The sequence below is a fragment of the Moschus berezovskii genome, chromosome 2 (genome assembly GCF_049115385.1).
Source record: "Moschus berezovskii isolate FMDL1 chromosome 2, NW_MosBer_1.0, whole genome shotgun sequence".
In the NCBI taxonomy this organism is placed as follows: domain Eukaryota; kingdom Metazoa; phylum Chordata; class Mammalia; order Artiodactyla; family Moschidae; genus Moschus; species Moschus berezovskii.
This window is the reverse complement of record NC_142461.1, coordinates 45,095,213-45,107,507: the sequence shown is the minus strand read 5'-3', so window position 1 is coordinate 45,107,507 and position 12,295 is coordinate 45,095,213. Positions and strand designations below refer to the sequence as shown.

The 12,295-nt window shown below is 40.6% G+C and overlaps 1 protein-coding gene across 8 annotated transcripts in view; it reads left to right on the top strand.

Moving 5' to 3' along the window:
• The first annotated feature begins 2,029 nt into the window (after positions 1 to 2,029).
• ABI2 (abl interactor 2) overlaps positions 2,030 to 12,295 on the top strand; it is a 107,237-nt gene continuing 96,971 nt past the window's right edge. Inside the window, exon 1 of one of the 8 annotated variants that reach the window (XM_088828203.1) lies at positions 2,030 to 2,646. In XM_088828203.1, the coding sequence (XP_088684329.1) occupies positions 2,212 to 2,646 (435 nt within the window). In that variant the 5' untranslated portion in view covers positions 2,030 to 2,211. The remainder of the gene's footprint in view (positions 2,647 to 12,295) is intronic. The other 7 variants (XM_088828206.1, XM_088828208.1, XM_088828205.1 and 4 more) reach the window with 7 other exon arrangements.

Here is a 12,295-nt window from a genome sequence, read left to right as displayed (position 1 = left end):
GCCAGAAGGGCAGTTTCATTGGCATCACCTGGGAACTTGTTAGACCTATAAATGGAGGCAGGCCAACTGATTCAGAAACTTCAGGGGTGCGGCCTAGCACTTCTGTGTTTTAACAAGCCCTGCAGGTGATTCTAATCCAAGGAGAAGTTTGAGAACTGACCTGAGTTTAATACTTTGATTTTTCAGTTAAGGAAGCTAAAATCCGAAGTTGTCACAAATTAATTCGAGAAAGTACATACTAGAATCTTCTTTCAGTGATTCCTAGGGTGATGAGTCAGCCCTCTGGGGAGAACTGTTTATTGGGCTAATTACTAGGCAGTACTTGAAAGAATGACAGGTAGAAACAAGTAATGGGGGACAGTGTTTAGCATTTAACTTAGCCTGGTGGACATCTTACAGCTCAACAGTAGACTTTGATTCATTGAAATGAAGTCTAAAAGAAAAGTTTGCTTGATCTAATAATGTTAATCCCTGAAGCAAGTTTATGTGCCATTTAAGTAACTACTCCATTCCATCACTAAGGCTAATGAATATCTCTAGAGTGTGACCCTAGAGCTCTCATTTTAAAAAGTGCCTTACACTTAAGTTTGAGAACCACTAATACAGAAGACATCTTAAGTGGTTAAGAATAAAACCAGTCAGACTGGAACATTTTCAGTATCCTTTAACTCGGGCTCCACAGAAAAAACTCAAAACAATTTGCTAATGTATATATCAAAAAGCCAACAAAACAATGGTAAAGCATTAAAGTGATTTGAGACAGTTCAGTTCAGTTCAGTCGCTCAGTCGTGTCCGACTCTTTGCGACCCCATGAATCACAGCACGCCAGGCCTCCCTGTCCATCACCAACTCCCGGAGTTCACTCAAATCATGTCCATGGAGTCGGTGATGCCATCCAGCCATCTCATTTTCTGTCGTCCCCTTCTCCTCCTGCCACCAGTCCTTCCCAGCATCAGAGTCTTTTCCAGTGAGTAAAGTCATCGCATGAGGTGGCCAAAGTAGTTTCCTTATTATCAGGGGAGAAAAAAAAGGGTAAAAATCACTAGGTGAACCAGAGATCACAAATACAAGACTTGAAGCAATAGATCTTGCTCTAAACTGCAAAGGCAGTCAACTTTGACTTTCCATCGTGCAAATAAAGGTCATGGACTTTATAATACATCAGCAGTTGTCAGAAATTTCAGTTTTTAAAAATTACATGGGTGGAGTAGTCAGATTTAGGGGAAAAAAAATATACAATACAGAATAGTAACTGCAAGACCAAAATGATCTACCTTGAATTTTTGTGGCATTTAACGTTTTCCAAGGTGCTTTCACATAAACTTTTATTTATTATTATTTTTTAAATTATTTTATTTTATTTTATTTTTTTTGTGACTTTCTCAAAATTTATTTATTTATTTTTTTATAATTTTTTTTTCTTTACAGTTAAAAGTATTTTTATTAAAAAAGCACAAATGCAAAGAAATGAACAGAGGAAAATTTATGCGTCGAACCTGGACTGGTCACTTATGATAATATACATGCTACAATTCCATTCTCCCCAATCATTCCACCTTCACCCTCTCCCACAGAGTCCCAAAGACTGTTCTAAACTTTTATTTTATCCGTGTAATAGCCCCGTGAAGAAGGAAAGTACCAGCAAAATCGTTTTTGAAACTAAATCCTTAGCAGATGAGGAAAAAAGTTGATAGACTCAGAGAAATGATAAAAAAGATCGTCACTGAAGAAGAGTAGCATAGAGCAAGTGGAAAAAACTGAGGGCCAGAGGATGGGCAAAGGAGAAAAGAACCGAGGTTAACCTGGCAGGGGAAACTGTGTTAATCGGCAAACAGGTGCAAAGAAGCTGGAGGGCAGGAAATTTGGGATTAGGAAACTGAAATTTATTTATCCAAAGAGGATGAATACGGTCAAAGATGAAGAAAAAAAAGTGGGGCGCACTTAAAGCTGCATGGGAGTTCAGTGGGGCTATATTATCCCTCAGGCCCACTACCATAGGGTTGGGCCCCAGGTTGAGGATAACGCCGAGGAGAGTCGCTGGAGAAGCGGGCGGGAAGACCGCAGAGCCGGGTGGGCGGTCACGCCGGACTAACAAAGGCCGCGGGGTGCACGGCCCCAGCCACGCATCCTGCGGGGGCCGAAGGGTTAACCGCGCGCCCGACTCCCGCGCGCATCCCGGCCCCCACTCCCGCGGTCGCTAGGAGACGCCGGATGTGGGGGAGGGGCGAGCGGCGCGACCAAGGGTGGGAACCTTTTTCGGGCTCCCGGGGGTGGAGGGAGAGGAGCGCGCGTGCGCGCGCCGGGCCGGCCGTCGCCGCGGTGACCGTCCTCCGAGTCCCGCGGCTCGCGCCCCGCCCCCGCTGCGCGGCCCCCTCCCCTGTCGCGAGCGCGCGCGCGCGCGGGGGGCGTTTCTCGCTCCTCCCGGGTTGCCGCCGCCGCCGCCTCGGCTCCTCCTCTCCTAGTCGCGGGTTTCCCTGGCGCCGCCGCTGCCGCTGCCTCTGCGGTCTGCCGGAGGAGGAGGATGTGAAGATGGCGGAGCTGCAGATGCTGCTGGAGGAGGAGATCCCGGGGGGCCGCCGGGCCCTCTTCGACAGTTACACGAATCTGGAGCGGGTGGCCGACTACTGCGAGAACAACTACATCCAGGTGCGACGCCTCTCCCGGCCGCGGCGTGCTGGGCCTCCGGCTGCGGCGCGGCGCGTGGGGGCCGCCCGGCCCGGGGGCCGCGCGCCTGGGGGCGTGGGGCGCGCGGGGCCGAGGCCGCAGCGGGGACACCGCGCCGCTGAGCCCCCGTGCGGGCGGAGGAGCCGGGTGGGAGCGGGAGAACGGGGGCGAATTCTCCGGTTGGAGGAGATTGTAGCTTTCAAGCATTTTTCAAAAGCCGTGAGTCAGTTCTCGGTGCGGGGTGTGTGTGCGTGCGCGTGTGTCCCCGCCTCCTCTCTTCTTCCCTCGGCCGCCTCCGCAATGGGCGCCCGTCAGTTTTCGCGATGGCGGAGGAGGCGGAGAGTGGCATTTTCTATTTGACAGAATCCTACTCCCCCATATGGCGAGGGTTTGGGGTTTGATGGGTCGCCCCCACCCCGCAATCGCTGGAGGGTTTTTGAGGCGCTGTATTGCTGCAAAGTAAAATGCCTTAGCTTTCTATTCATTTGAATGCATCAAAAGATCAGCGTGGCTTTTTTTGGCTTGTTTTTAGGTTCTAACTGGGGATACAGTATAAGAGCAGCTGTCCCCCTTGTTGGAAGTTAATGCCAGTTTTCTTCTCTAAGGAGAATGAGAAGCTGCATGATAATGGTCTGTTCCCTCCCGCCACCCTCCTCCAAGCCCGTTAGAAATAGCTAATTTGCCTGCAGGGAAAATTTTTGTGATTATCTTTCAGAGAGAAATGGGAAATAATTCTCACGGTTTAAATTTTCCTGTGATTGTTGGTTTGGCATCGGGACTCAGTGGTAGCACTGTATGTTTCTGTATGAAGGCGGGGGATATTGGGTGAGATGAAATTGAGCTGCCTCTGGAAGAAGCAAGATTATGTGGATTAAGAACAATTCTTTTTAAAAAAAATGGAAACGATAGCTTAAGATGCACAGTTTGCAAAGTCAGCATCTTTTGTTATCACTATAGCTTATTCTGAATCATAGGTTCTACTTCCATCTTTCCCTTCCCATTTAAATTCTCTTGGGATATAGGTGGAAATGGAAGCAATATGTTAAATTGTTCCTTCACTATATGGCCTTTTTCCTTCCACCTCCATCTCTCCAGGCATCTTTCCTAACATCAGCTATATTGGGAAGCATTCTCAAGTCTTGGTGTGAACCAAAGAAAAAAATAGGTGTTAAAATTTATAGGTTCATAAATTTTGTCAGGATCACATGGTTAATCAAGGATAGTATTGTAAGATATTACTTGATTAGACATATCCTGAGCACTGTATTTTCTTGTATGGAATATTTGTTCTGGAGAATGAATCAGACATAATCCAAGGCTTTTCCCTCCAAAGAGGCAGTTGAAAGTATGGCCAATAGGAAAAGATAGAGTGTGTCTTGGGTCAAAGGTTCATACAGACAGACAGTACAGTTGTCCATATTCATGGGGTACTTTGCTGATACTGAGTGTGGTAGGAGAGAGTAAAAGGTTGAGATGCTCAGTTTTCGCTAAATATATTTGAAAGTCTAATACGGCCTGGCATTGTTAAGATTTGATAGGTACCTAGTGTCTACAGAATTTGATAGTATAGTTAGTGGGAAGGCTGATCTGTAGCATATGAATACCATTTTGAGTGTCAGTTTATATTCTTAATGGGCTGCAGGTGGGAAGAAAACTGGAGGAAACTATGCTATCCTCACTCTGGAAATTCACAGTCTCTAGGAGAGGCAACGGAGAAGGCACTGGCAAGCCACTCCAGTACTCTTGCCTAGAAAATCCCATGGATGGAGGAGCCTGGTAGGCTGCAGTCCGTGGGGTCGCTAAGGGTCGGACACGACTGAGCGACTTCACTTTCACTTTTCCCTTTCACACATTGGAGAAGGAAATGGCAACCCACTCCAGTGTTCTTGCCTGGAGAATCCCAGGGACGGGGAAGCCTGGTGGGCTTCCGTCTATGGGGTCACAGAGTCGGACACGACTGAAGTGACTGAGCAGCAGCAGCAGCAGCAGGAGAGGCAAATTAAAAGGACTGAAGTAGTCATTACAATCCCTTGTGCAACATATGGGAAAGAGTTACAGGTCTCAGAAGAGAAACGGTGGAAAAGTGATTGGGTTGCAGTTATCACTAATAATTTTTTTTAAAAGAACTTCTCTTTGGAAGATAATTTTTATTGTAATTTGAAGGTATAGTTCCTCTTAGGTTGCGGTTGTTACATAAAGGTGAAAGTACCTGAATTTATAAAGCTGAGAGAGTAAAGGGATCAACAATTGTCATCACTACATTCCTTCCGGTTCAAAAGAGAAGAATGTTGCTGCCATCATTTGTCTTAGCAGTGGGACTCAGAATTTAATGCAGTGGTATTTTAAAATTCAGAATATAAGTGCTGATTAATAGAAATGGATTTGGATTTTAAAATACCTTGTTTCTTCAATTTAGAACCTAAAATAGATGCTATTAGGATACAGTGGGTATATTATTGGCGTTCTCTCGACAGACGACAGCTCGTACATGATTTGTTTGTAAAGTTGATAAATAGAACATGGTGATATTGGATTTGTGCTGACTCAGCTGCACATTTGGCTGGCTCTTCTTGTAACCCTCGAACTGACCAGCAGGGGTTCTGATGAAGCCTGTGACCCTGCAATAGATGCAAGTCAGTTAGTGATCCGATGGTCAGTTTAGCCTTTTTATAAAAACATGTCCTAACCACTAGCTCAAGTTCACTCACCTGACACTTATTTTGTTTTGTGCAAGGACAGTTTTTGCCTGTAAGGCAGGAAAAAGACAAATTTATTGGTAGGTAACATGATAAGGTTCTTTGCTCAGTGTCCTTAAATGCCTGGTTTTATGCATGGGAATATAAAAATAAGATAGATAAGAATATTCTAAATATGGATTACATTTAGTGTAAAAATGGAGGAAAGGAAGAAAAATGGTGTTGTCCTTCTGAAAAGGCATACTGTTTAAATTGTTCCTGTCATATGAAAATGTCCTTTAGAAATGTTATCTTTTGGCATTAAGAGTGATCAAATAGTGCCTGTATTAACACACACAAAATCTACCGAAGGGTTTAAGTGGTAGTTTTCAAGGTTACTAGCCTAGTTTACATTATAAATTTAAAAATCATCTTTAGTAAAAAATTAGATGATTTTGTTTTGTTTCAACCTCTAGTGAAAAGTGATTGTCAAAATATTTTTCTAAAATGTGATGAAGAAAAGTTCTTAACCACAATTTCCTCTTTTCCTGATTATTTCTTTCACGTAAAAAAGGATTTTAGTTACTGTTTAATTTTTTGGAGATATATAACACTTATGTTTTTTTCCTTCATTTATAAACATTGATTCCTAATCTAGTAAGTGTCCAGAAACTTTTAAAACGTTTTGATTAACTTGGATCTACATGTTTATAAATGAAGAACATTATAATAATATGGATTGCTTTAATGTTTTGGTAGATGAAATAAGATTACATTTTTACTTCGCTAAGGTAAATCTGGAAAACCAACTTGTTCATTTTTATATTTTTCCTTTTGTTAGATAAAAAAAGTTACTGCTTTTTGTGAGTGATAATTCACATCAGTTCATTTCAGTTCAGTCACTCAGTCGTGTCCGACTCTGCGACCCCATGAATCACAGCACGCCAGGCCTCCCTGTCCAACACCAACTCTCGGAGTTCACTCAAACTTATGTCCATTGAGTTGGTGATGCCATCCAGCCATCTCATTCTCTGTCGTCCCTGTCTCCTCCTGCCCCCAATCCCTCCCAGCATCAGAGTCTTTTCCAGTGAGTCAGCTTGTCGCATGAGGTGGCCAAAGTATTGGAGTTTCAGTTTTAGCATCAGTCCTTCCAATGAACACCCAGGACTGATCTCCTCTAGAATGGACTGGTTGGATCTCCTTGCAGTCCAAGGGACTCTCAAGAGTCTTCTCCAGCACCACAGTTCAAAAGCATCAGTTCTTCGTAGATGCATAGTAAAATCCCATTGTTCATTACTTGGATTAAGAACAAAGTCATCCAATAAAATAGCTTTGCTCAAAAGAATAGAAACTGAGAATTTACTTTGTTTTATCTGAAATATTTCTTTGTTTTGAATTAACAGGAAAGATGTCATTCGTTTTCCTCTGTCGACAAGGATACTCAGGATTCGTTAAAAATTGCAGGGAAGGTTTATAAGGGGATAATAGAATTATAGCTTACTATGGGTCGGACACGGCTGAGCGACTTCACTTTCACTTTTCACTTTCACACATTGGAGAAGGAGATGGCAACCCACTCCAGTGTTCTTGCCTGGAGAATCCCAGGGATGGGGGAGCCTGGTGGGCTTCCGTCTATGGGGTCACACAGAGTCGGACACGACTGAAGTGACTTAGCAGCAGCAGCAGCAGTTAGTTTTGTTAAAAAGTGGTTACTGAAATGATACAAATATTTTAAATTCTTAATAAAAACCATGCTCATTGTTGAAAAATTATTCAGTTCAGTCCCTCAGTTGTGTCCAGCTCTTTGTCACTGCATGGACTGCTGAATGCCAGGCCTCCCTGTCTATCACCAACTCCTGGAGCCTACTCAAACTCATGTTGATTGAATTGGTGATGCCATCCAACCATCTTACTGTCTGTCGTCCCTTTCTCTTCCCGCCTTCAATCTTTCCCAGCATCAGGATCTTTTCCAATGAGTTCTTCGCATCAGGTGGCCAAAGTATTAGGAGTTTCAGCTTTAGCCTCAGTCTTTCCAATGAATATTCAGGACTGATTTCCTTTAGGATGGACTGGTTGGATCTCCTTACTGTCCAAGGGACTCTCAAGAGTCTTCTCCAACACCACAGTTCAAAAGCATCAATTCTTTGGTGATCAGCTTTCTTTATAGTCCAACTCTGACATCCATGCAAGACTACTGGAAAAACCATAGCTTTGACTAAATGGACTTTTGTTGGCAAAATAACGTCTTTTAAGAAGGAAGAAACGTAAAATTACCTTATCATTTTGAGTATATAGTTGGGATTTATAATTTTAAATCTTTTTATATACATGTGTATCATATATTTTTAAAATATTAGGTTCATGTTCTTTATTACCTTTATACATATTTTTTAAACTTTTTATTTTGTATTGGGGTATAGCAGTGTTGTGATAATCACAGGTGAACAGTGAAGGGAATCAGTCATACATGTATCCATTCTCCCCTAAACTCTCATCCCATCCAGGTTGCCACATAACATTGAGCAGAGTTTCATGGGCTATACAGTAGGTCCTTGTTGGTTATCCTTTTAAAATATAGCAGCGTGTACGTGTCCATCCCAAACTCCCTAACTGTTCTTTTCCCCCAATCTTTTCCTGTCACCAACCAAAGTTTGTTTTCTTAAGTCTGTGAGTCTCTGTTTTTTAAGTTCATTTGTATAATTTCTCTTTAGATTGCACATACAAAGGATGTCATATTTCTCCTTCTCTGTCTGACTGACTTCACTCAGTATGACAACCTCTAGGTCCATCCACGTTGCTGCAGATGGCGCTATTCCATTCTTTTTTAGTGGCTGAGTAACATTGCATTGTATGTATTTACCACATCTTTATCCATCCCTCTGTCGATAGACATTTAGGTTGCTTCCATGTCTTGGCTACTGTAAACAGTGTTGCAGTGAATATTAGGGTGTGTTATACCTTGCTTTAAATAGAAACTTTAATGGTGCTAGTCATGACTTTGTCTTTTATGAGTGGTCATAGAGTACACAGAAAGGAGGTTTGTATTTATGTGTTTAACTTCTGTCTGTTCTTACAAATAGAGAAATCTTAAAAGTGCCTAGAATGAAAGAGGAGGCAGAGTAGAAATTTGAGGACTGATGTTTACATCCTTTTCTTTTGTCTTTTACCTCCACAGAGAGGGGTGAACCACGTAGGTGAACATCAGGCTGAATCAGGGAGTTCGAATTTCCCTAGATTGAGGTGTGTAATGTATAATGTGTGGTAAATTTGCTTCATTCAGGGTCTTCTTTCATCTCCCAGAGAATCTGTTGTTGAGTTGCTAAGTTGTGTCTGACACTTTTGCAACCCATGAATTGTAGCCTGCCGTGCTCCTCTGCTCATGGGATTTCCCAGTCAAGCATACTGGAGTGGGTTGCCATATCCTTCTTCAGGGGATCTTCCCAACCCAGGGATTACCCATGTCTCTTGCATCGGCAGGTGATGGGTTCTACCACTGAGCCATCTGAGAAGCCGTCTGCCACAGAATAGTTTATAACCAAATAGACATACTTATGTGTAGGATATATAGAGGAGATATTTTTGATGGTGAGATCCTTTGGATTGTTACTTAGGTTTTAAAATGTAAAGAATTTTAATAACATGCAGTGGCGATGTGTATAAAGAGAAGTATATTGAAAATTATATTTAGATTATTTGCAGACTTCTAATAGCTTATAAAGTGAAAGTTGCTCACTCATGTCCAACTCTTTGCGACCCCATGGACTATTTAGTCCATGGAATTCTCCAGGCCAGAATACAGGAGTGGGTAGCCTTTCCCTTCTCCAGGGATTTTTCCAACCCAGGGCTTGAACCCAGGTCTCCTGCATTGCAGGCAGATTCTTTACCAGCTGAGCCACTAGGGACGCCCCTTTAATAGCTTATGGTTGAATATTTATGAGAATTGTTAATAGACTTGCTTAATGAAGTAGCAAATGGAATGACACTTACTTTGAATTTTTCATTTATTCTGTGTTCCTTGTCCAGGTATGAAGCTTCCAGAGGATAGATTTATATCTTAAAATTATTTTTTATATCCTTTCATTAGCCATAGGATGTTGTAGACACTAATAGTCACTGAATGTCAGAAATACATGCTGCCATATACTAGAGATTGCACTGAATAGTTTTATAGACTGGATGTAATTACCTCTAAACTTGCCTTGCAGGTTTGTCCCTATTAAATACTGTAAGCAGCATTTATATTCTCTTCACATTACTAAATAGTCATTACCTTGTAGGGAATAGAGTTTTCCTTTTTATTCATATATAAGTAACATACTTAGATATAGAAATTTTGGACTACAAAACAGCTTCATCTTGAATCATTTGTAATACATATTTTTCAATTTGATTTTTTTAAAGTTAGGTTTATTGAAGTGTAATACGCATTGAATACAATTCACCTGTTTTAGGTATAAAGGCTGTGAATTTTGACAAACTTATATAACCACCATGATATAAATTTTTTCTAGTTTTAGCCAGTGATGATGATAGTGATAAACATCTGCAAATGGTTTTTGGTGAGACATAGGTCTTTACCTCACTTGGGTGAATTTAAGGAATTGACTCCACGGTGGCCCCCTGATGGCCTAGCGTGTGTCCACCTAGGTCACATATGGAAGGCTTGAAGTGCAGGTGATCTGACTCTTGCCAGAGCACCCGGTGTGCTTGTGAAGCTTGGGAGGAGCTCCTAGTAGGCTTCTTTCTCTCATTTCCTGGTCTCCCACATGATACAGTTTCTCATCAACTCCTGGTACTGATGAGATGAGGCTTTCTGTTGCATCCTTTTAGGGCACAGCTGTGGCTATAAAACTTCTTGCTGTAGTATGGCATTGATTCCTCCCTCACCACAGGGTTATGCCATCCATGCTGTAATCATATGGCCCCTTGTGTTTTGGTGTGGCTCTGCACAGGGACCTCAACTTTTGCTACTTATTCTTTATTCTTTATGTAAGTACCCAGCTTTCTGAATCTAATAAGACCTTGTTAGGGCTGGAGCAGGTCTGTCAAGTCTCCCCTTGCTTTGCTTGACAGCAAATATTTGTAATACTGGTTTTATAGGGTTATATGGTAAACAGATGTTTAACTTTAAAGTGCCGAACTCTTTTCCAAAATAATGGTACTATTTTGCATTCTTGCCAGCAAAGTATCAGTCATTCTTCTTCCTTGTCAGTACTTGGTTTTGTCAGGTTTTAAAATTTTAGCTATTGTGATAGGTGTTAGTGTTGTCCCATTTGTTTTGTTTTGTGTTTTCTCAATGACTAATGATGTCAAGCATTTTTTCTTGTGTTTATTTACCATCTTTATATCATCTTTGGTGAGATGTGTGTCCAGATCTTTCATCTGTTTAAAATTTTTTTTAATTGTTTTGAGAATTTTTTTAATGTATTCTGTGTACAAATACTTATTAGATACATATTTTGCAAATAATTTCTCCTAGTTTGTGTCTTTGCATTTTAAGTGTCTTTAACAGAGCATAAGTTTTATATATTTGAAGCCGATATATCAGCTTCTTTTTTGGTTAATACTTTTGCCTGATCTAAAGTCATGAAGATTTCTATTTTTTTCCTAGACATTTTGTAGTTTCTGATCTTACAGTTAAATATATGATCCACTTAAAATTAATTTATCTACAGGAAGTGAAGTATGTCAAGGTTTGGTTTTTGCAAATTGTTATCTAATTGCTTAGGAACCATTTGAGGAAAAGATTGTTTTCTCCATTCTATTCCCTTGGCATCTTGTTGAAATCAGTTGACCATATGTGTTCGGGTATATTTTGAACTCCATTTTGTTCCTTTAATACATACATATCAGTATATATACTTGGTCTATATCACATTGTAGCTCTGTAGTAAGTCTTGAAATCAGGTGGTATGAATCTTACAGTTTGTTCTTTATCAGATTTGTTTTCGCTTTTCTAGGTTCTTTGGTTTCTCAGTATATGTTTTAGAATCAGTTTGTTGATTTCTGCAAACCTGCTGGGATTTTAATGGAATTGCACTGAATCTGTAGATATTTTGGGGCAATTTACACTTTTGACAGTACTGAGTCCTCCAATCTGTGGACTTGGTATTTCTATTTATTTAAGTATTCTTTGATTTATCTAGTCATTTTAGTGATTAGAATACTGATTTTGCACATTATCTTCAATATCCCTAATTATTTAATGATTATTATACTGTAATAGTTATGTTTTATAAAATCTTGTTTTGCAGTTGTTCATTGCTAGTGTATAGAAATCGGACTGACTTGTATATTGCCCTTTTATTCTGTGACCTTGCTAAATTTACATGTTAAACATAGTAGCTTTTTTTTTTGAAGATTCTTTGGAATTTTTTAAATGTAGGTAATCATGTTACCAGCAAATGAAGCTAGTTTTATTTCTTCCTTTTCAGTCTTTATTTTTCTTTCTTGCCTTATGGCACTGGCTGGGACCTCCAATATGATGTTGAACAGGTGTGGTGAGAGCTCATATCCTTCACTTGTTCTCAGTCTTAGAGGGAAAGTGGCTAGTCTTTCACGGTTAACTATGTTATTAGCTGTAAGTTTTCATGTATGTCCTTTATCAGGTGCGGGAAGTTCTCTTAGTTTGCTCAGAATATCTTTTAAAATCAGGATTGATTTCATATTTTGTTATTTGCTTTTTTCCTGCATCTTTTGAGATGCTCATTTTATTTTCAGTCTTAATAAGGTAAATGACATTGTTTTATTGTACTATGGGTTTTGTAAAAATCTGCACTTAAAGGAAGTTTGATTAGTGAGGTGATGTGCATTCTGAGTTACATAACCTTGTTTTGCAAGAAATGGATTTAAACTAATGTCTAGGAATTTGCTATAATCATTAAGCTTGGTCAAACAGGTATATATTGTATATTAACTGCTACTATGCTATGTGCTTTATTTGTGTATGCAAAAGG